This window comes from Trachymyrmex cornetzi, unplaced genomic scaffold (assembly GCF_001594075.2).
Source record: "Trachymyrmex cornetzi isolate Tcor2-1 unplaced genomic scaffold, Tcor1.1 scaffold122, whole genome shotgun sequence".
NCBI classification, from domain to species: Eukaryota; Metazoa; Arthropoda; class Insecta; order Hymenoptera; family Formicidae; genus Trachymyrmex; species Trachymyrmex cornetzi.
The window spans coordinates 467,137-490,624 of NW_017295784.1; the positions used below are offsets into that span (position 1 = coordinate 467,137).

A 23,488-nucleotide genomic window follows, 5' to 3' on the forward strand; every position below is an offset into this window, starting at 1 on the left:
AGGATGTCTAGCCAATGGATCTTCAAAGTGTCCAGCAACGGCCGCGAATGAACTTTCCGTCTTCACTGTTCAGACACAAAGGCAAGACTGAGTAATTGGATCGGAATTGTCAGGTACGCATTTCATTTTTGACTCATTATGTGTCGTCTTGGCATTCGAGATCGTATTTTAAGCAGTAGATCATACAGTCCATCTAAAATTCCGCGCGTTGTGACTCTGTTCTACGGGTTTCACGCGTAGCACGGCGGCTCGCGCAAACGTATAGCGTCTTTCGTCGTCAATTTCGTCAATTCAAACGCGTGAGTGCCGATAAGTGTCTGCGATGCCTGTTCGGGACAACGACGCGGAATTTATCGTGCGTAAAACAATACGTGTGGCAATTGAATTTTCTCACAATCTTCTCGATGAACGTTCGCGATCGTTGTCGAGCTTCGGGTAATTATTTATTAGAATACCATATCCCACCTTTGTTATTACATTGTTATACATCGGTGGAACATATTTGATATTATTTTATTATTTCAAATATTTCGTGTTAATTATATACAATGTGATGTCAAGAGGTAAGAAGTAAAAAGAGGATTTTACTAGCGTGGTTTTTTTTTTATATAATCTTTATTCAATTATTAATTTTTATTCGATTATTCGTACTTATTATCCTAGTACATTTCGCGCTTTGCTTTTGGCATCTCTGGCACTTGTTCGATACTATATTACTTGCATGGTTCTTTTAAACGTAATTAATAATTATTCGCGTGGGGTATTTTCGATATTCCAACATTATGTCTCAATTTTTATTATTCCTTTTAATGATTCATATTTAAATGAAGGTTGATAGAATGTTCTATATATGTTCTTTATATAAAGACACATACCAATTTCTTTAATATCGTGAAACAATTTGTGCTAGATACAGCTTTGGCTAAAAGTACTAAATATCTTGTTAATCATTATTTAATTTTTCAGTTAATAAATTAATTTAAGACGCTACTATTACTGCAAATTATTCTGTGTTTCTGAAATTCTTTAAACTTATACGTATGATGCCGATAACGGCTCGATAAAATAACATGTAAATTATTTAAAATAAAAAATATAAAATAGGTTCCAGAAAATTATTAAAAAAAATATTAAACAAGAAATAAGTCAGAAATGTAGTTATTTAAAATAACAAATATACTAAATAACTCTTTTAATTTTTTTATTTAAAATATATACTTTAATTTTCAGAGCTTTCACAAGTATGTAAAAATTATTAAACAATTTTGCCGTATATTTTGACATCTTTAGAAAGTATTCGTAAAGTTGTACATTTATGACAAATTGTATATAAATTGTTACAACTAAATATAGTTAACAAAATGAAAAAAATGTACTTTTTTACACAAAAATGTAAAACTCTAAAACAAAAATATTTTAAGAAAAAATACGTTTCAATATCTTAAAGTCGACATACTAAACTATAAAAGAGAAACATTCAAGTGTTGGCTGTCCAAAAAATTTAATTATTTAGTAACTCGAAAATTATATTTTTTTAATAAGCATGAAGAAACTATGTCAAAGATTGGACAATATATTACATTAAATAAATTATTAAAAATTACGTCTCCTTTACGTGATGGTTGTTGAAACTTTCTAGTTTCTTCGTTTAAGATGAAAAAAGTGGGATCAACTGGATAAGTTTTTTAAAATCGTAAAATAGATGAAGTCAGTGGTCAATAAGAGTCTCGAGGTACATCTATGTATAAATATAAATAAAATTAAATTGAAAAAAAGTATTGTACCGAAAAAACGGATTCAATGTTTAAAAACGCATATTATACCTAACAACGTATATCTGTTTTCAATTTCCATCATTTATCGATAAGCTTTTGCTCTGACAAGAAGCCCTCTCACTGTTTTGGATATATCTTTCTACAGATTCTGTCTATTGAATCTATATCTTGAAAAATTAAATAAGTTTTTAAACATCGACTCCGGTTTTTATTACTGCAATAATAAAATGCATTGTTTAAAATGTAAATGCAATATATCTTCAATTTATAGCTATTCATTCTTATTAAAAAACATAATTTTCGGGATACTAAATAATTAAAATTTTTGAACAACCAACACTTGAACGATTTTTTCTTTTGTCGAGAGGGTAATCATAGTTTTTTCTTCACATCTATAATTTGTGTTGTACCACGTCCACTTTCGACGATACGATTTTATCGGCGAGATGAGAGGATCTCGAAAATGGACGTGGTACGTAGTTCCTGCTGCTTGAAAATGGATGATGTTGGTGTCGCTGTACGGGGAGTGTACGGGGAGTTAGAAGCATTACAGGAAAAAGGCCGAGATGGCCGCTCTCACGTTTCTCTCTGATACTAGTATGCTAGTAATGCTACGGGAGAATCCCGTTTGCCTACAGTTCTGATTGTACACACCACTCATATGAACTGGTGCCTAGTAATTTTTCACTGTTTTGCCAATGAGATTATTTTATTTTTATAATTGGCCATTCAGCGATACATGTGTGCAATATGCGATGTGTGCAATCGGAGCCCTCCCCAAAAAGTAAAAACCAATCACATTCGATTACTATTTTAGTTCAGTGACCGTTGTGAATGCACCCATTGCCTTTCTAGGGATACGTAATTTAGCGTTCATTGTACGTTGGTTATACTGCTTTCCATCAGCTCCCTCTTTTATCCCTTTCACGTTCGTCATCGTCCATGATTCTTTTCCTTATTGAAAGATAGCCGATTCAAGATGGTTAGTGAGGACATGAGATTGTAATCCGAATTTATTTATAACATCAATGGTTAATGTATTCCGATTATTTGATGAAAATTGTGTTATTGCCACAGTCTAATCGGTAGCTTGTGAATATTTCCGATCTTTACCCTCATGATAGATTTGTGTCACATAACCTTGTGCCACCGAACACAGAGCGTCATAATTGTTGAGTTATAAATTAGACGGAAAATAAAAGGAGATTGTATTTTTTACATAGCAATTTATATCTGAGCAATTTATATCTGAGCAAATAAAACAATTAATACTACAATCAGATTCATAATGATTCGTAACTTGTGTAGTCATTTTGTTGTAGACAGTATACAACATGTGAATGTACTTAACATGTATATTGAATTGTTCTAGGCAAAAGTGAAGTGTTCTGAATTAAGGACCAAAGATAAGCGGGAGCTGATGAAGCAGCTCGAGCAGCTCAAAACAGAATTGACTACTCTACGAGTAGCCAAAGTGACTGGAGGAGCTGCGTCAAAACTGTCTAAGATGTAAGTTTTCTAATTTTTATAATTCATTACAAATGTCTTCATAGTCTTTCAAATTATGATATAAATAATTTATAAAATGATAAAATTATATAAAAATATTAAACATGTATTTGTTTGTTCTTTTGATATCTATACTTTTTTTCTCATTTTATTTAAGATATAAAGAAATTTTGAAGTTTATTGAGAAATTTGTTGATATATATCATTTTATATGCATAATATGTAGAAATTAATTTTAATCTGCAATGTTTCTAAGAATTTTTCTATTTGTTATTTTATTCTAGTCGTGTCGTGAGGAAAGCTATTGCACGAGTGTATATTATTATGCACCAGAAGCAAAAGGGCAACCTCCGCTTACTTTACAAAAATAAAAAGTACAAGCCCCTTGACTTGAGGCCCAAGAAAACGAGGGCTCTACGTCGCGTTCTTACTCCCTACCAAGCCAGCAGGAAAACGTTGAAGGAGATACGCAAACGCTCTACGTATCCACAGAGAAAATATGCTTTGAAAGCATAGTATGTACATTTTTAATTACTATTCAAAATAAAAATTTCATTAAAATATTGAATGTTTATTTGCGACAAAATATTGATATTCACAATTTGTTAGCCTTTTGTTAACTAGGTGCGAGAAAAAACAAAAATTCTATCTGGAAAATTATTCAAGGCACTGTATATTTATAAAATAACTCCCTTCAGATAAAAATCTTACGTCTGTACTTTTACAAGAGATAAATACAGAAGTTTTAGAAAAGTCTAAGAATTCTATATACAAGTATTATTATTCTACATGACTAATTTATATATTATATTATAATTTAGTTATAACAAAGATTAAACAAATTTATTATTCATGATTACACGGTAATGAGCCTTCCGGAGCACCATGGACATGGATGAAAATTAGGTTCTATAATACATGTATCTTTACAGTCTTTGATTTCCGTGAGAAGATCAAGAATATCTGACGCAGTTTTATCTTCGATCAATGGTAGTTCTGCATTGTCTTGCTTTTCATTTTCAGGTAGCGTAGGAGTATCGGCATTTGTATCTGTAAAGAGAATGCGATCATATATATATATATATATATATACTTTTTTCTTCATTCTATATATCATATTAATTATAATCAAAATAGATTATAATTAAATCTTTATTTAAAATATAGCCTTCACTTATTTGTGTTTGATTCATTAAAAAATTCTAAAGAAAGTAACTAAAGAAAATATGAAGTACAAGTAAATTTACCTTTATGACAATTTATTTCTGTGGAATTTATTAGTGTTTCGGGATGTTTTTTAAGCAAGTCAGTAACTAGTACTTTTAATTTATGCAACTGTTCCTGTTGTTGATTACGTTGCTCCACTAATTGACGGAAGGTTTGCTCTCTTTCCTTCCATCTTTCTCCTAGAATTGCTCGTTGCTTTTGATATAAAGTTATGTATTCTCCTGTATAAATGTATGCGCGTTAATTAGATTTTTTAAAATAAAGCATTTAAATATGTATGTGTATGTATGTGTATACATATGTTATGTGAAAAGTAAAGGATTAAAACAATAATTTGTATAATATTACATTTAAGATAAAAAATTAACTATTAAAATAATTACAGTAATATCTAAAAAATTAGGAATAAAAAAGTAGGGCAAAGTTTATATAATCGAAAGTGGTATAACTTACCTATAGTTTCTGTTTCACCTTGGAGCTGGAGAACAAGATGTTCTAATTTCTGTTTCTCGTCAGTTAATTCAGCGACCTTTTCCATTGTTTCCTTAAATCTGTTTTCTAATTTTGTAATAGGCCTAAAATTGTCTGAAATATTTTTATCTTCTGGCAGTGGTGAGTTTTGCATTGTTATAATATCATTACAATTTTGCTCATTCTTTGTTACAAGCTGATCTTCATTAATTTTTTCAACTTCTCTGGACAAATGTGTCTCTTTAGTTTCTAATTCTTTTGCGAGTTCTTCATTCTCACTTTTCAAATCTTCTATATAAATCTATAATATATAAATTACGAATAATATATAAATAAAGTTATATTAAATAATGAAATCATAGATTGTGCATTCTCACGTAAAAAACATGTATGACGATTCTAAATTAATTAAAATTATTAAATTACTAAATAGTTTACGAATTACCAAAGCATTTTGTAATTCTTGTTGTAACGTTCGGGCATGGTGAGACTGTGCTTGATAATGCTGCATTTGATCTGCAATTTGAGCATTTTGCAGTTTTTCTTTCTCTAATTCTATTAAAAGTGTTTCTTTTTCTTTTAATTTTTCTTTCAAGTTATCCATTTCCATCTCGACATTATTCAATCTTGCATTTAATTTTCGACCAATATTTCGTTCAGCTTGAAGCTGTTCTGTTAAATCCAACTTAGCATTACTCTAAAAAGAAAATAATTATACAAGTTTTTAAAATTAAATAAATTTTTGTAATAAAAAGAAGTATTATAAATTTTTTAAAGTCAAAATATATTAATATTAGATCGATGTATGTTATATAACTATACCACTCACAAGAGTAACAAAAGCATTTTCCATTTCAGTTAATTGTTCCTTTAACTGTTGATTTTGTGAAACAGCTCTAGATGCACCAAGTTTTTCACTTTCAAGAGCCTGTACTAATTTTGCTGCATCAGTTCCATCATCTTTCATGTCTCGTGATTCCTGTATTTCTTTTGTTAACATTTCAATCTCCGCATCCTAAAAATCATCTTGTCATTAAAAAACATTTTTCTACTAAGTTTTTAAATTGTTATTTTTTGTATATATTTTTACCCTTTCAGATAATGCGATATGAAGGTTTTTATGTTGTACAGTTAGACCCTCAATGTTTTTCATTAAATTAGTTATTTCATCGTTATGATCTTGCGATGGAAGTATGGCTTCACTTTTCTCTCTTTCATGCTGCAATTGTTGTTCTAAATCCGATAAACGTTGTATGTAACTTTTCTCTCTACTTTCTAAATCACTGATTATTTTCTTTCCACTTTCAACCTGCAATTACTCGATATAAAATGACTACTTTTATGAACAGAGTTATGTAAACATTTAATGTACCTCATTAAACAATTTCGCTTGCTGTGCATCTAACTGTCGTACATAATTTTGATATTGTCTACTGGCTTCATCCTTCTCGTTATTCACTAGTTTCAAAGTTTCTCTCATTTGAGCCAATTGTTGTTCTAGTACTGTTACAATTTGATGCTGGGACTCTAACGTTTGCGATGTATCAGTTAGCTATAATCAATTTATTTACATTAGTTTTAAAATAAAACGATTGTAATTTTCAACAAAAATCGTAACAAATTACTTGTTGTATCCTTAATTCATTTAAGGAAAGTAAGGCTGCTTTCTCTTGGAATTCTTGTTGCAGAGTAATAAATTCAGTGTTCTTTAAATTTAATTTCTGTTTTAATTCTGATGTTTCCAATTCTAAATCTTCCTTTTCTTTTCTATAGACGAAAATAATTATTCAATTATTTTGCATGATATACATATTTAAAGCCATACATTTATTAAAATTAAATGGCTTCAATATAAATACCTGAGTTCATAATAATTCTTCTCGAGCTCATCATAGACTTGTTGCACTTGTTGAGCGTTTTTCTGAGTGTCAGTAGAATTACTTCGCGTTTGAGCCAATTCTTTTTCAAGCTCGTTAATACGAAGCTGGCTATGTTTTAATTTTCCGCTCATCTCCTCTATCTCCTCTAAACAGCACATTCAATTGTGACAATGAGAAAATAACATTTTTCGATATTGTCAGAACAAGTTTTGCGTTTTCCGCGATTTTATATGCAAATTATAATAAATAATAACCTGAATTCTGTTTCACAGTCTTCTGGCTCTGTACCAAAGCTGCTGTGAGCTCCGCCTTTTCTGCTATCAGGATACCAGTAGTTTGTGTGTGAATTTGTAACTGTTCCTTCAGAGGATTTATTTCGCGAATAAGTTTGGCTTCAAATTCAGAATCTTTCGTAGCTAGAATTCCTTCCAATTCGGTTACTCTGCTGTGCTATTGTTTCACAGATAACAATGAAATTAGATATAATCCAGTATTCTGTACTTTGATTATGTAACTTTTAACGACAGTTTGATATCATTATCGTTGCGCAACTCTTTTATCATATATAATATCTGCGTGATAACGTAATGATACCAAACTGTCATTAAGTTACAGAATCGGAATGCACGAGCTGCATAATGTCAAAATATACTTACATAACGACTAACTTGAATGTGTAAGTCATTTACAAGTTGTTTCTGTTCTTCCAAACATGAACTTAAAAATTGATTGCGACACTTTAGATCGAAATCAAGTGAACTTGGCGGTTCACTGTGATCTATATCATCAGTAAGAACATGAGCAACTTCCGAGGCCATTTCTAATAAATATTCTTTTTGTACCATTGATGGTCCATTAGATGTTGTAATGTTCAAGTTATATTTCTCATCATTTCCTACATATTGTGAATCTGATTGAAGATGTGAATGCATGGTGTTTTTATTGCCACTTTCATGTAATCCGGCAGTTTCTGGATAATTTTCCAAAGTGGGAAAGCTCTTTTCTGTTACATCACTATTATTTGTTGCTATTTTAGTTTCAATCATATCTGGTAAGTTATTAGCACCATCAAAGTGATTTGTTACATTTTCTTCCTTATGCACAATATCTGTACCATATATATGTTCCTCATATTGTTTTTCTGCATATTCTACTTCATTCTGTTTCTTTTGATTATAGAGTTTATCCACTTCTGCAGTTTGGCAATTTGTTTGGCACTGTCGGAAACATTGTTTAAACATTATACTTCAAAAATACATATCATATTTTAACAGAAACATATAAATTTCTATATATTGTTATAGAATAATTACCTGTGATATGGATTCATCTATAACATTTGAGTCTTGCTGTTTATTCAAGGTTTCTTGCACTTGCAATTTTTTTTGCAATTGAAATTCCTTCAGCTGTAACAACAGTCATAACTTTATTCAAATTCACTGACAAGTAAGATTTTACCATGTTAAAAAAAAACTTAATGCTAATACTTTTTAATAAAATATGTTAACATTGTATTCTAACAGCTTATAATATTTAACGTAACGGCTTGGTAATATTATTATCATAATTATACCAATAAAGAGTGTTTCGCAGCAAGATTGAATTTGTATTGGAGTGCATTATTTAATATATATACGATAATTGTATTGAATGTGACGTGACAGCTGGTTCCAAATGTAGAATTACCTTCTTCTTAGCAGCTAACAGTTTCTCTGTCTTACTCATATTCATTGCAACAGTTTTCGTGGTGAAGGGCTCGTTAAGGATTACGTCGAGTACAAAATCTCTGGAAACACTTTACATTGTCGAGAATAGCGGCAGGGTATTGCGTGACAACGATGACAACGTCATCTAAAAAGGGTTATGTCACGTCTACTGACATCTACGTGTACCATATAGTGCCACACCTGTTCCTTGTCACTAAACCGCACTGAAACTTTCTATCTCACTTTATCAAACGGGAAATATGTATCTATTTCATTTTAAAGTGCAACGAGTGTAGACGAGTTCAGTTACAAAGGACAGACATGTGTCACGCGCGCGCAGCCTGTCATCGTTCATGTCACGTGACTTGAGAAAAGGCCTAAAGTGGATTGCCCGGATTTTACGTTGTTTTACGTGGAACGTATGATGGTGAATATAATGTGTTGCGAATGCAATTTGACTGACGAGATGTCATCAAGACGTGCCACTTCATTCGCATACGATTAAGAAACGCATTAATTACGTTAATTTTCCACAATAATGAGCGCGCAAAATCAGTTGCCAAATCTAGATAAGATTTTCCGAGATGACGACGAGCCTGATTTCGTATCGTCGGGAGGGTACGTATCACTCGTATATTATCGAATATAATTCGCTAAGTGCTAGTACAAGTCTATTGATTAAGTGATAATTTGTTTTGATTAGTAGATTGTTTATTTTTTTCTTCTAAAACCTGAATATATATTTGTTTTTAGATATTAAGATACAACGAAACAATTGAAATGACCAGTGTTTTAATTAGTTCTAATTAATTAATTTTAATTTTTATAGCTTTTATCGCAATTATTCTGCAAATGTTTCTTGTATCATTATTTTATAAACAAACGAAGATGTTCTTGTCTATTCTGATTATTTTTGTTTTGCCTTGTATTTATCAGACGATATATTAAATATCTTGTACTTTCAGATCTAATCTGGCTGCCATTTTTGGACAACAACCGAAGCTCGAGCCTCATTCTGTTAAACAAGTATCTAAGAAGAGTATTCGATATAACATACAACAAACTGCACCATCTTCCAAGACAGAAGTGTTGATAGCTAAAGCAGTACATGCTTTCGAATTGTAATTCCGTTAAACTGCTGAAAAGAAATAAAAAAAAAATTATCTTTTCTCTTTCTCTATAATCTTATTTATTTTGTAATAATGAGTACTAAATGAAACATAATTGAATTTCAGGCAAAATGGCCAATATGCTTGTGTCGGAAAGGTTGGTATGGCGTTGACAGGCAACGTAGCAACAAGAGTATATCAGATAATTTTGTATAAGACTAAGCAAGAATACATATCTGTCGCCACAGTGACACGTGATTTTGTGTATACTGTACAAACGAATAATTACGCTAGTTATTATGATAACAACAAAGAAAATTGGTCAATTTTATTCGAGAAGTACGAGCATTACCTAGAGTTTGCAATAGAAGTAGGACTAGCACGCTATTTTGCGTTGCAAGAAAAAGGAGAGAATGTAATATATCAAGATCTAATGCCAAGCGATAAAGATGTGATCGCGAAAGAGGGAGACAATATATGCATCAAATATTTCGTGGGGACTGAGATTATACAGCCTTTTAAAACAAACTTCGCAATGTCACAGACAATGACTGTGGAAATATCGACGGATGAGAATTGGGAGAGGATTCTTCTGGGCAGCGGCAAGGGATTGAAAAGAGTTTTATTTTTACCGCCTAGCAAACAGGTAGTTGATCAAATTTTTATAGAATGCCGTATGCAATAATGTCCGTATTAAAAGTTTTACATAGATTAGTTTAGGTCCTGGATTTCCTAAAGAGAGAGATATTATGCTGATAATTGAGATAACCGATATACGGATACAGGAAGAAGATTCACCGACATCCAAAAACTTAACGAGTGGAAAAGCAGCTATAATATCGAGAATGGCTAAAATGGGTCAGTCCATCTTACCAAAAATGCCTCTACCTTCTACTACTGATTCCGAAGATACTGAGGTGCTCAGTTCATATTTTCTACTTCTATTAATAGAGATATTGAATAAAATTTATATGTTCAAATTTAAAAGAAGCAATATCGTTTTACAGGATGATTTACCTCATAAATCTCCTCGTCACAAGAAGGTTAGATACAATTTCCAAATTTTTGCGTGGAAGCAATCTACATTTTGTTAAACTATTGTATGTTCTGTTAGATCGAACAATCAGAAGGAACTTTGCAAAAGAAGAATTTATCCTTCGCGTCACCAGATGAAAAAGAGGTCACTCAGAAAGCTGTGGAGCCTAAAACTGGAGTACCTCCTGTAGATTCTAATACTTATAAGCCATTAATTTCTGCGCAACCATTAACACCACAATGGGCTCCACCATATTTTGCTGTATGATTTAATATATGTCGTTTTATACTTAATAAATTTATTAATGTGTGTGTGTGCGAGATATGATTGTGAAAGATGGTTAAAATTACAGGGACATTACGTAACGATGGATAATCAGATGTATCCTGTATCGCAGACTGTAAATCGTGCAATACCAGCTGCTCTGGATCCTGGAATGAATATGTTGCTATCGGAAACGAGAATAGCGAACGCGGAAATACGAATGGGGATATCTAAAATATCCGATAATGTTCAAAAATTATTGGATAAGGTATGCATATCGATAAGAGGATGAGATTGCGTTGATTATAAAATTGTTACGTGTGTAGTTCCATGCACTTGAGCTTCAAAATGCGACAACTCCTACGAACGATAAAGCAACTTTGGATGCTTCTTGGAAAATGCTCTTAGCTCTTAATGCATCTCAAACAGGAATAAAGGTCGAAGAATTATCAAAAAATACTGATAAAGATATATCAGATGAAAAGATTCGGGAGGCACAAAGTAAAATAAGTTCTTTAGAAAATGATTTAAAACAATCGAAAGGTAATAATCATCTGAGATAATATATTTAAATAGTAACATTATTATATTAGAATGTAATTTGTGCATGTTTAATATTTATTCAATTATCGAAGCATGTTATTACAGAGGAAAAAGAATCATTGCTTCAAATTAATGAAAATCTGAGTAAGAAGCTTCAAGAATTAGAAACAAGACTAACCGATACAAATGACGAGTTGAAGAAAACCAAAGAAACCTTAGAAATTACTAAAAATACAATTGCACAGTGTAAAGAAGAAAATATTAGTTTAGAAGATAGACTTTCTAAATGTCATAGAGAGCACGTTTTTCAAGCCGATACAACATCTTGCAAACAGAAAGATGTAATGATCATATTTTCTAATTGCAAATTTTATTCTTTATCAACTTAATATATATTATTCGTCTACTTTGCAGATTGAGAAGAAAAATAAAGAAATTAAGCAAATAATGAACAAAACGTACCATACATTATCAGAGAAACTTGCGGATGAATCACGTTCTGAACTATCTTTTGATTATGTAAAATCAACTATTGCAAACACAATAAAGGTACGAAATATGTAAAACAAGTACTTAACATGGTATTATTTTTCTAATCTAAAATTTTATGCTTAGCATATCACTTTGCAAGTATTATATGAAGATCCCGACGAAGAGGATAGGGAATCTAAAGCAATTAAAGATATGAATCCTACAAGTATTAAAACTATTAGCCATCAACAGATTGAGAAACCAAATGAGAAACATATTGAGAAATCAATATTAAACCCAAATAATGATAGTGATTTCTCAATAAAATGTATGGAAACTTCACGATTTACTACGGTAATGATCTTTATTTTTATATTAAAAAAAAAAAAAAATATTTATATGCATTTTTCTATGAAAATAAATTTTGAAATCTCTTTTTCATCCTAGATCATGCCTATATTTGAAAACGAACCACCACCTGTTCCACTTGAGGGCATTGATGAAGTTGATAGCGAATGATTGATTAATTTCAATACTGTTTGATTTCTTAATTTATTATTTCATCATGCTGCAAAAAGTTATTTCATAAAATGTTTCTTATTTTTAGTATTAGTTGCATGTATTATGTATATTCTCAATATACATATCCTATTATTCCTAATATTATTCCTATGCTATTCCTAATAATTTCTAGATGAATGATGAAACTTTTTGTACATTTTAATAAAAAAGATATTTTTATTATACATATATTTGTATATTGCATACACACATACACACACACACACACACACACGCACGTCACGCGCACACACGCATACATGAGATATTTTATTTTAACGCTAAATTCTAATAAAATGTGTTCAGAACGACAACCACTCACTGAGCGCTCTGAATGTACCTAATGATTAAATATAAGAAAAATAATTACCTAAATTAAATATAAGAACTTATAGTACATCAATTCGAAATTTCAAAGACAGCTTATAAAAAATTATTAAACAGATAAAGGAATTTTTTATTGTAAAATAAAATTTTTATAAAATAAAATTTAAAATCACTAATTACAATTTAGATATTAATAATATTTACTATTACTGTTTACTAATATATGAAAGACTAATTTCTGCTTTAATTTGTTTTACCTGATCTACCAAATTTTTTATGTTTTTCGCCCTGTAAAAGAAAAAAAATATATCATACTAAGCAACTAATATATGATAATATGATAATAATACACTAACAATAAGTTTATGTTCGTTAATTAATCTGCATTCGTAAAATTAAAGATTTCGAATTATTGATTTACAATTGTACATACATATGACAAAGATTCTCTTTTGCCGCTTTTTCTTGATTGTGTGTGAAAACAATTTCTTTCCTCTTTTCATTGAATTCGGTACCATTTGTGTGCACAGTCTGTTGAGCAGATTTTTTCTTGAGCTGTTCAAGTCGAATCTGCATATCGTGTATCTTCATATCCATTTTCTTCAATTCTTCCGCTTCTGCTCGCTCAATAGAAGTCATTAAAGGTTCTTTATAATTTACCAATCTTAGAACTTCTTCTGCTCTGAAAATATAGAGTGTAATTTGCATTTTATTTTTTCTTCACAATGTTTAAAGAATTATTTTTTCTTTTCCCACACGATGTTTAATAAATTATGTTGTATCTATCATTTATTTGACATGACACTGAGAGAAAATTATTTTGAAGTAATTAAACACTCACCTACAAGCTAATTCTTTTTGTTTATCATTAATATCTTCGTATCGTTCAGCTAAACGTTCGGCAGTCTGTCGCAATTCTTTTTTCGTTTCCATCAAAGTGTCGAGTTCTTTTAATAGATGGCTTTTCAAAGCCTTCAAAGCACGGACCTTCTTGCTAATTTCTTCCCGGACTTTGTCGTGTCGGACAAAGTGTTGAGTACGAAAGATATTTGTGGCGTGATACAACAACTGGAATATAAAAAAAAAACATTTTTTCGATTATTAGAGTGTAGTTCTGCTATGTAGGTCCTTTTTTATTTTTATATACTAAACAAGTTTTAGACATTTATATTGATTTCTAAGTAACTAAAAAGATTAGCATTACTTTAATTATTTGTAACGTGTTATATTTATGCTTACCTCTAGGGATTCACTTAAGGACATCGAACGAGATCCTATCTTAGTTATAGGTTGTGATACATCGCGTCTGAGTAATTTCTTAATATATACGTCGAATGGTTCCTTATTCACCTTAAAAAAATCAATACATATTTTTTTACTATGATTACTCTAACTAAATAATTAATATTTTCTTGCTTCATCCTAAAAGAATTGTGTGGAAATCTGAGCAAGAAAACTAAAAAAGTTTAAAAATAGAAAAATAAAATTAAAATAAAAATATAAGAAGAAAAATAATATAATAAAAGAAAAAATAAAGAAATGATCTCGATATCAAAGCATTGATACTCGAATCAGATGGTACTATAACATTTATAATATAATCACCACGTTTTTGACCTCATATTATTTATAATATAATAATATTTATAGAATTTTAGGAATAACGAATGGCTCTATGTGATAGCAATATATTCATATTTAGATTCTAGGTTTGACTCCGACCGTTATTCTATATATATTTAGGTTTAATAAAAAATTAATTTGGAGAGATATGGTTATGAAAGAATAAATAGATGAATAGTATACAATTCGTTTCGATAACATCGTCATTCATTTAATATTCATAATTACCTTTTTCGCAGTATTCATGACCGGTTCTAGCTGCTCAATCCTTGGAAGATAATAAAGGTCTATAACCGAGAGATCGATGACAACGCCTGTGTGTAGCAATGCGATTAGAACACAAGGCTCTTGGAGGAGACCAAAACCTAATATTGGTGTAGCTTCATCTATATTTGTGTGTTTGGTTCTCGTGGAAAACAGGTATTGTAAAACCGATTGGTTTAATAACGATGGTAGATAATTCCCGCTGTTATCTAAGAAAAGAAATAAAATATTTGTTAGAATATTTAACAAAGGCATAGAAGGAAAATCAATTATTTCAATGTTTTTCTCTTTTTCTTCGATTTTGATTTTGATTTTTAATAAAAACCAAGTTAATTTTAATCAAATTTTTATTAGATATTATATACGTGGAAAAAATAAAAAAATTTATTTATTGAAATTCACACAAATAAGAATGTTTTTATGGTTTTATAATAAAGCTCCCAAAATAACAGATACTAATTTTCCTTCTACATTCTTTTCTTTTTACATAACACAAATATACTTGCCATGTATTAATTCCTCTAGTTGAGAAACCATCGGTAAACTCACCATATGAATCCCAGCATTGTGAGAGCAAAAATATCTAATACAATTAAGCATTGATAAAATCAATTTTGTTTAATCAATAATCAAGTGCAATGCGGATTGCTTTGGAAATATCGCTCTTTTCGTCGTGAAAAAAAGGAATCAATTTTTAATTGATGATCAATCAAGTTTTAACTGAATTACGGCGAAAAAAGTTGCGATAGTTCTGAAACATCTCATATGCAGGTTTTCTTCGATTAATAACCTCGATTTGTTGCCCTTATCGCAGTGAAGATGAATGGGACAATTATATTTCTTATCGTCATCCGTAAAGAGAAGACCTAGTTCCAGTTCGACGCATTCGTAAACGTAAAGCGCATCGTCCGGCGTGTGAAGACTATAGTTTGAACCATATTGCGACCAAGTCTGGGAGAAGAGAGAGAGAAGAAGTAATTTTTTAATTCGTTCTTTTCTTAAATAATTATTTCTGTCAATTTGTCTTCACGTTTTCGATTAATAATATGGAAAGGGTAGCAAAAAAAATCCGCGTGATATATATCGTGACACATGAAATACACAAAGAGTTCTGCAATATTTATTATACGTCATACCTTTCTGTCGTCGTCATCGTCGTCCAATATTTCGCGCAGCAGTATCGCGTGATAAATCTTTCCGGTGCACATGGCGACGACCACTATCGGCGGGGTAGTTTGCAAGCACATGATAGAGCATGAATCTATCCCGTAATTATCATCGGTCGACGGATACATGGACAGCGAACCCAATACCACTGGATTCTCGCAGCTGACAACAGTTAAAGCCACAATCAAATAGGCGCTATTATTGACACAAGTGAAAACAATTCTGAAATCGTTAATAGTGTATTTTTCTGCTAATAATTAGGTAAGATGTGCTTAATATTTCTCTTGATTTATAAAAAGATTTTGTTCATACTTTTCTAATAAAACGTTTCCACGAACAATTAGTACTTCGCCGTTTCCACGGAGCACCAAGATCGGCCATTCGATCTGATTCCAATCTATTGATTCTTTTATCTGAAAGTTATTAGGAATATTTCACAATAGCACTAATATTAATAGTATGTCATAATAACAAATTAAAAGTATTACGAATATAATAAATTATATAAATCTAAAGTTTAGTAATAAAAATCTCGGCGATGATTCAATTTATTTTGTAAAAATCAAAAGAGAAAAAAGAAAGCTATCGTCGAATTTAGAAGCAAGATTTACTTTTAGTAAATTTAAATAAACTTTGAATTTTTGAAGATATTTATGTTCTGAGCGAATCTTCGTGTTGTGTGTGTGTAAGAATATATTCATTTTGGATTTTCAAATTGTAGCTGTATCTTGTTATTGAAAAATTTTTAATGTTGTGATCAGAATAAGAATTGTAGAAACGGAATGTGTTGTTTTGAGTTCACAAATTTATTATAAAACTCGTTAAACAACAATTGTATAGGAAAATAAAATTTTATATTTTTATCATGTATAAGTCATAGTAAATTTGACGCGTTATTTTTCTACAATTAATCAAAAAGTAAATCATTAACAAACAGATAATTAAAATACGTTATGTATGATTGAAACAAGTTTCTTAGAGAGGAAATATGTTGTTTAGAATCACAAAGTTGTGGGCTTGTACCTCGTTAGTGTTCTTGTCGACGAACATTTCTGGTTTCCTCAGAGTAGGAGTGGCGAAATCGAAATCCACTGCAGTTTCGCCGAGGGAAGTAAAATCCGGGATCTTCGAGGGCGAGCTCGATGGTGCGCGGCCGACTTTCCAGCATTTTACGAGTCTTGGTGCATCGCCCAGGTCGCATTCATATAAACTGCGGTGAAGTTAAATGTAGCTTAAGGTCAGTCCGACGACATTTTTAAAGACTCTTCGGCGTGCCGCGTAAAGCCCTCTAAAGTTTAGTTTTGCATAAACGGTTTCCGTACTTTTAAACCCTAGTCTAACGCGAGAAAGAGCTAAAGAAGGCGAATTCGAGTTATAAGTTATATCAAGTAGTTTTTCCAGAGTTTCATAGTTTTCTGTAATTATAGTAGTATTCCTAACAGATTGAGAGGATGCTTTTCTTGCGGTTGAAAAGTGAGATATTTTTATCTTAAAGTATTATATATACACAGAAGTTCGATTGACTGAGGATTTCGATTGATTCGTGCTAATAAGTAATTGTGTAAATATGCAATTCGATTAAATAATTAATGCAATTCAAATTAAAGACGTTTCAGTTGAATAATTCCATTCAGACTCTTCTTAATTATTGAAAAGAATCAATTATGTAAGTTAAAATAAAGTTACATTTTTTTACACTTAGTTACCGGAAAGAATTTTCAGATGTCAAAACCAGTAGATGTGAGTCGTTCGTAGAACCAGGATGCCATCGCGTTCGTTGAATCTCCGTGGTTGCCCCAAAGTCACCAAAATTATGATTCCTGCGATTAGAAAATACAACTAACGAGATATAATATCTGGTTTGAGATATAAAATCCACTTCAATTCTGATAAATTCATAAATTATGTATTAAATTATAATTTAATACATATAATTTATAATATTTAATAACAACAGAAGTGACAATTAAAGTTTGAAACAAAAGAATATTATTAATATGTATATCCTGAATTTCTTGACAATATTTAATACAGTTAAGTAATAATTAATATAGTATATTAATCGTTCTCATTCGCGACTATAATTAAATAATAATTACTAAAGATATAAGAAAATTAAATTTCATAATGTAAATGTGTAATGCGCATAATGCGCAGCAACTACGATATGTTATATTTCATTATAATTTATTAAAAAAAAAAAGAATAAATTACGATTCGTTGCATGACTGAAACAAAAGGAACATGGATGAAGTTCCACAAATGTGAGACATCGATCCAAGCTGGAGTTGCGCCTAAGCAAGGAGAGGCGCGTTCGGCCGCGCGGATGAGCATTAATGGCTTTATAATCTAATGAATTTTTAGGATGAGCATCGGGAAGGACGAGCGGAAAATCCAGATAGGTTTTTCCCCGGGATTTATTGCCGAGAAAGAAAAGATGAGAGAAACGGGGAGGAGAGCACCCGTCGCTTATCTCCCGTTTGTCGGCGCCTTCCGACCGATGACCAACAAACCAAGAGTCAAGCTTACAGATTTATCCGCGTGAAGATAACAATGATTATTTGACTCCGAGGAAATATATTCGAATCTCGAATAGATTCCGAGATAGATTTCATTCTCTTCGTTTTCATATCTCAGCTTTTTCCACTTTATTTTCAAGAAATCTTTCCAGAAAAGTTATTTTATGTCTCTATATGTAAGTTTTGCGAAGCTTTTTTATATGAAAGATGCTAGAATGTTGATATCCTTAAATTTATTATTCTTAAAATGCTGTTATCTTTACGCTGTCTGGATGATTTTTTGGATCGAGTGACCGTTTAGTCTTTCTCCGGAAGACAACTACGCTTCGTTTAGTTATAATCCTGATGCGCAGAGTTCGTAATCGTTTGCGCTCTACGTGAACGTTATTATTTAATTCGTACATTTACGGAAAAAAGTTACGAAATTCGTCTCGGAATCTTAAATGAGGGCGGACGAGCGACGCGACGGCCGCAGCGGAAGCGGCAGTGACTTAAACGCAATAACGAGTAATACGCAGGGAAGTTCCTGGAATAAAATGATACGACACCGTGTAAGATCTACTTTGAAGTCAGGTCCGTGCCGTTCTTTGTACAAATTGCGAGAAAAGCGCAGCGCAAAAAGCCCGTCCACTGCCACCGGGGTTAATACGTTTATGTAGGAAAATTATTTTTAATTTTTCTAGACGTGCCTTGGACGAGAGAGAGAGAGAGAGAGAGAGAGAGAGAGAGAAAGAGATGGACAGAGGTGAGGTCGGGACATGAGGGTGTGGCAGAATGCGCGGCACTGCCGTGTAAGAATTTCTTAATTAGATTCGAGCAGCTGCGTGGTCTTTCATTCTTTTGTTTTCGACGAAAAATTTCCGGTAAATCGCGATGGCGGTGCCCGGATCCGGCCACGCTCGTAACAAGGAATTTGCACTTTATTAAGTATTTTTATCGATTTAAACTTCGCATATTGCTTTGATATTTTTTTTCTTTAAAATTAAGTTTCAATAAAGCAGCATTCTGCATATACCATTGCTCGAAAACAAATTAATTTCTTAATTTATTTAGATTTATTCATTTTAATATAAAAATTCGAGTTGAATAAAAGTCTAAAAAAAAATTGATATCTCATCTACCTTAATTAAATATTTGAAAAATGATTGTTAAAAATCGAACGTGTATTATCGATTTCTTCAATTTTTAACTTGAAATTTGTTAACAGATGAAAAAGCGGTACTTTAGGAAAAGATAGAAACATAATGAGGTATTACCCTGATTTTATACATTTTTATTACACTGCCTTCATAAAAAATACGTAATATTACGATCTTAGATAACAGTATGTCTATTTCATTTAATATAAATAATCAGAAAATGGATATTTATGATATGCTCTCTTCAAATCTTTTTTCGGTGCCAGCGTCAACGAATATCGAATACATAACGGGGGTTGCAAGCACCCTTAAATGCGTTGGTCCTGTTGCCATTCATTTTATTTAGGAATATTCAACGCCATCGAACGCGGAGCATCTCCGCGGGTAATCAAGACAGCTTAATACCTATCAGAATACGCGCGCGGGCGCGGGCGCGCTTGGTCACGCGTGCGAAGGGGTAGGCATAAATTCTGATAATTCCGAAATTGTGACAGAACGAAGAAAAATTCCCGGGAGAGGTCGCGGTGAAAAGTGCGAATAAATCGTTGCGTATGCCTTTGTCAACGAAACGGTGGCGAGTCGGGCGGACACAGGAGGGTTGGAGTCACGAGGGTGAGAGTCACCACCACCAACCACCACCAACCACCACCAATCACCACCACCAACCATCACCATCGCCACCACCACCAATTTCACTCTCCCTCCCTCTCCCCTACCGTCCCCTTCACTCCTCTATCTCTTCTACGTCCTGCTCGTATCTCTCTCCCGTTCCCACCCTCCCTTTCTCTTTACCGGTGCGTGCGTACATTTTTATCAATTATTAAGAACTCCTGGCGCTTGTGCTGGTGGCCGTGTCGCCGTTCTGCGCGGGACGTATGTACTAACGGGGGTGTATATCCCAGAGAACGTTGTGTGCCGGTGATACCCGATGCCCACTGTCTTTTTCTCTCCGGGCACGGGGCCTTTTGCTCGCTTTTTCTGGCATGCCGCGGACATTAATAACGGCCACGGGCTAACCACCGCCGTCAACCCCCTCGCCAACGTTACCGTGTCCAGCCGCGGAAAGTGCGAGAGTAATAATAAAATATACGAAATGTAGGCGAGAGAGCATCGCTGCGCGGAGCGCGAGCGGGCGGCGGTCGCACTGAGGCCGACAAAACAAACGTCGCGACGTTACGGTGTACCTTTCATTGTCCGCGAAGGTACGCGGATCTCCTCGCGTTATAATAATTTAGAGCGACGCTGCGAGCCCGCAGCGCGGGCCCTGATTTTAGCTTAATAGAACGCCGCGCCGCGCCGGCCGGTTCGGCCGACTTGTCACGCCAGCCGTGCCGCGTTGTTTCTCGCGAGATTGTCATTATTCTCGCGAACCGGAATTTCAACCCCCTGAGGACGCAAAATTATGGCGATTTATGCAGAGTATAGAGACAATTTGACAACTCGAGATTGATATAGTGGCGCAAATAATTTTCGACGTAGTTGCTTACGTTATAATTACTTTATGAATATAATGTACGTTTTTTGTACATTTCAAAAATTTTTTACTTTCATCCAACTCAACACGTCTGATCGCGTTGATTGAAATCTCCTAAATTTCTTGTTTTGGTCGTTGAAGAGAAAGAAAGCGATAGTAGATAAATGCAAAAAGTACAAGCAACGCGAACAGATCTAATGCAACTCCAATAAATCTATTCCCATTTTGTCCAATTAATAGAAAAGAAAAAAAAAACTGAGATTGCATCAGATGACGCAAATTCTGCAGTGAATTCTCTTCGTGTCGTTTGATGACGCGTTTCAATGAGACGATTTTTAACCCACTTACGTCTCGTTTAGATAAAATCTTGAAGGTGTTCTGTAATCTTTGATCGTCGTAACGGGCTGCCACATGGCTTTTACGTCGGCGTGCGTCCTTTATAGCGATTGTGCACTTTGAACCCCTACGGGGACAACCTACAACCGCTTAATTCTACCCGGCGAGCAGAGCCCGTAACGGCGTAATATCATTCAGTTACTTGGAATACTTTTATTACGGCCTCGCGGAAGTGCGGCGCGTGAGGAAAGGGGAGGCTAAGACTAAGGGGTTGGTCGATGGCGGGGGTTGGCGGAAGCCTGCCGAGCCATGCTCACGATATAACGAGGGCCATTATGATAAGCGGATGCATAGATTAGACATTACTCGTTAACCCGCCTGCTTGTGACGCAACCTCGAAGGACATACAGTCTCGTGTTGTCAAAGAAGCTCAATGAGAAACTGACGATCGACACCGCGTGGCGATTTTAATTATGATTTATCGTAAGATTGATTGATATTGTTTGGATAAGATAATTGGATAAGTGGATAATTGCATCGAATATATCAGAATGTCATGTATTATTAGTATTATATATTATATATATGTATATGATATATAACTTCTGTCATATATTATTATTAATATCTAAAAGAATAGTTACCTTTACACGAAGAGAATTTTCTTTTAAAATTTACCTTGAAAATGTGGTAGTGTGGTACAACACAATATTTTAAAGATTTTTATCATGTACTTCAATAAAATTAATCAAACTTATTTTATACTTTATTGTAATTTTATTAATGAATGAGAGAAATTTACATTAAAATTCTTCGCCATCATATTTTCAGGGTAAACTCTAAGAAAAAATTCTCTCTGTGTAGATATTAATAAGATATGACAAAAGTCACAGCATCATAATTAATCAATCGATCCGTGATCTTGAATTTTGCTCTTGCTGAGCACGCTTTACATTGCCTCATCGGTTACGACGGCAGCCGCGTTACACAACGGAAGTTCGAGTTCTCTCGTCCCGAAAGGGGATGGAGAACGCCTCGTCCGAGGGCGCGGGGGGCGGGCCATAAAATCGGGATGTTGCGCAAAATATAACGACCGACGTTCTCCTGGCGTTGGCTGACGCTCCCGTCGTAATTCATCCTGACTCTCGCTTGCCTTCGCCTTCCCGACGACACCTGCGTCGGCAACTAAGCCCGTTAATTCTCAACGCCGCGGTGCGCCCAGGCAGCGTCGCGCGTCTCCATCGCCTCCTGCCATCGACTCACGGCCTGGTACCCGGTTGGCTTCTCCCGGTTGCCCTGTCCTGACACGTTCCGGTTCTCGATCTTCGCCGGCACTTACCCCCCTAGGTAGTGCGCCGTATTCGCCTCGATGACGAGGGTGTCGAGCCTCGTTGAGTATTTCATGGCGGTACACACGGCAGCGTATTGCACTTGGCGCGAGATAATTAGGTAATGTGTAATAAGCGCGAGTCATAAATATCGTTTGAAAGCGGTTAGTCGAGACAGAGGGAGAGAGCCGAGAGGTCGTGTGAAGAAGTAATTACATGGAGAAGTTTGGTCATTGTGACATAGTTGGTTTACCTTCGATCTCTCTAAAGACTCTCTATATGCTCACAGAATTAATTTCAAGAAACCATTAGAAAAATCAATAACTAGAAACAATTAGGCCCTACATGTTTGATTAATCATATATTTAGAAATAGAGAAATACAGACGTAATATACCTAATTTCTTAAAAATTGGGGTAAAGGATCGATCCATCATGACTTGACGAGAATGTTTAGCCCTGTTAATCATTTCTCTCTTAATAATTACACTTTTAATCTTCAATCAACTAATCTTGGAATTCTCCATTCCATATTAATTTAAAATAAAACTTCACAGCGTAATGGATTAACAAGCTCTCTTTCTCTCTCCCTCCCCCCCCCTCTCTCTCTCTCTCGGCGGTGCTTTACATTTTTAAGGCTGAGGAGGAATCAGATCGTGATATCGACTTTGTGTCACGCGAGCGCGTGTCTCTGGACATGAAACGCATCGCTGAAAACGGACGAAGCGAGCGTAGGTGAGCGACGGGGCCACGACGGGAA

At 33.6% G+C, this 23,488-nt stretch overlaps 4 protein-coding genes across 4 annotated transcripts in view; 2 read left to right on the plus strand and 2 right to left on the minus strand.

Moving 5' to 3' along the window:
• The first annotated feature begins 2,684 nt into the window (after positions 1-2,684).
• Positions 2,685-3,845, plus strand: RpL35 (ribosomal protein L35). The gene is made up of 3 exons (XM_018520596.1): positions 2,685-2,757; positions 3,148-3,284; positions 3,569-3,845. The coding sequence occupies exons 1-3, from the start codon at positions 2,755-2,757 to the stop codon at positions 3,798-3,800; spliced, it is 372 nt and encodes a 123-aa protein (XP_018376098.1). The 5' UTR covers positions 2,685-2,754; the 3' UTR covers positions 3,801-3,845.
• Positions 3,846-3,929: 84 nt separating this feature from the next.
• Positions 3,930-8,717, minus strand: LOC108769550 (golgin subfamily A member 2). Its single transcript, XM_018520585.1, has 13 exons — positions 8,549-8,717; positions 8,176-8,268; positions 7,519-8,079; positions 7,117-7,312; positions 6,842-7,007; positions 6,608-6,749; positions 6,355-6,534; positions 6,073-6,291; positions 5,812-5,997; positions 5,428-5,679; positions 4,965-5,283; positions 4,532-4,732; positions 3,930-4,334 (listed from the first exon to the last, which is right to left on the minus strand). Exons 1-13 carry the CDS (start codon positions 8,591-8,593, stop codon positions 4,141-4,143), a joined length of 2,754 nt encoding a protein of 917 aa, XP_018376087.1. The 5' UTR covers positions 8,594-8,717; the 3' UTR covers positions 3,930-4,140.
• A 389-nt stretch (positions 8,718-9,106) lies between these two features.
• LOC108768673 (FK506-binding protein 15) lies at positions 9,107-12,557 on the plus strand. The gene is made up of 12 exons (XM_018519197.1): positions 9,107-9,186; positions 9,534-9,689; positions 9,804-10,323; positions 10,388-10,594; positions 10,685-10,720; positions 10,792-10,974; positions 11,066-11,245; positions 11,304-11,520; positions 11,626-11,861; positions 11,935-12,069; positions 12,136-12,345; positions 12,439-12,557. Exons 1-12 carry the CDS (start codon positions 9,107-9,109, stop codon positions 12,508-12,510), a joined length of 2,232 nt encoding a protein of 743 aa, XP_018374699.1. The 3' UTR covers positions 12,511-12,557.
• A 528-nt stretch (positions 12,558-13,085) lies between these two features.
• mbo (nuclear pore complex protein Nup88) overlaps positions 13,086-23,488 on the minus strand; it is a 72,441-nt gene continuing 62,038 nt past the window's right edge. The window contains exons 3-13 of the mRNA XM_018518717.1: positions 17,640-17,753; positions 16,957-17,143; positions 16,246-16,346; positions 15,903-16,095; positions 15,557-15,717; positions 15,273-15,349; positions 14,731-14,975; positions 14,119-14,229; positions 13,721-13,947; positions 13,313-13,561; positions 13,086-13,167 (exon numbers count right to left, since the gene is read on the minus strand). Coding sequence (XP_018374219.1) covers positions 13,086-13,167; positions 13,313-13,561; positions 13,721-13,947; positions 14,119-14,229; positions 14,731-14,975; positions 15,273-15,349; positions 15,557-15,717; positions 15,903-16,095; positions 16,246-16,346; positions 16,957-17,143; positions 17,640-17,753 — 1,747 coding nt within the window. The remainder of the gene's footprint in view (positions 13,168-13,312; positions 13,562-13,720; positions 13,948-14,118; positions 14,230-14,730; positions 14,976-15,272; positions 15,350-15,556; positions 15,718-15,902; positions 16,096-16,245; positions 16,347-16,956; positions 17,144-17,639; positions 17,754-23,488) is intronic.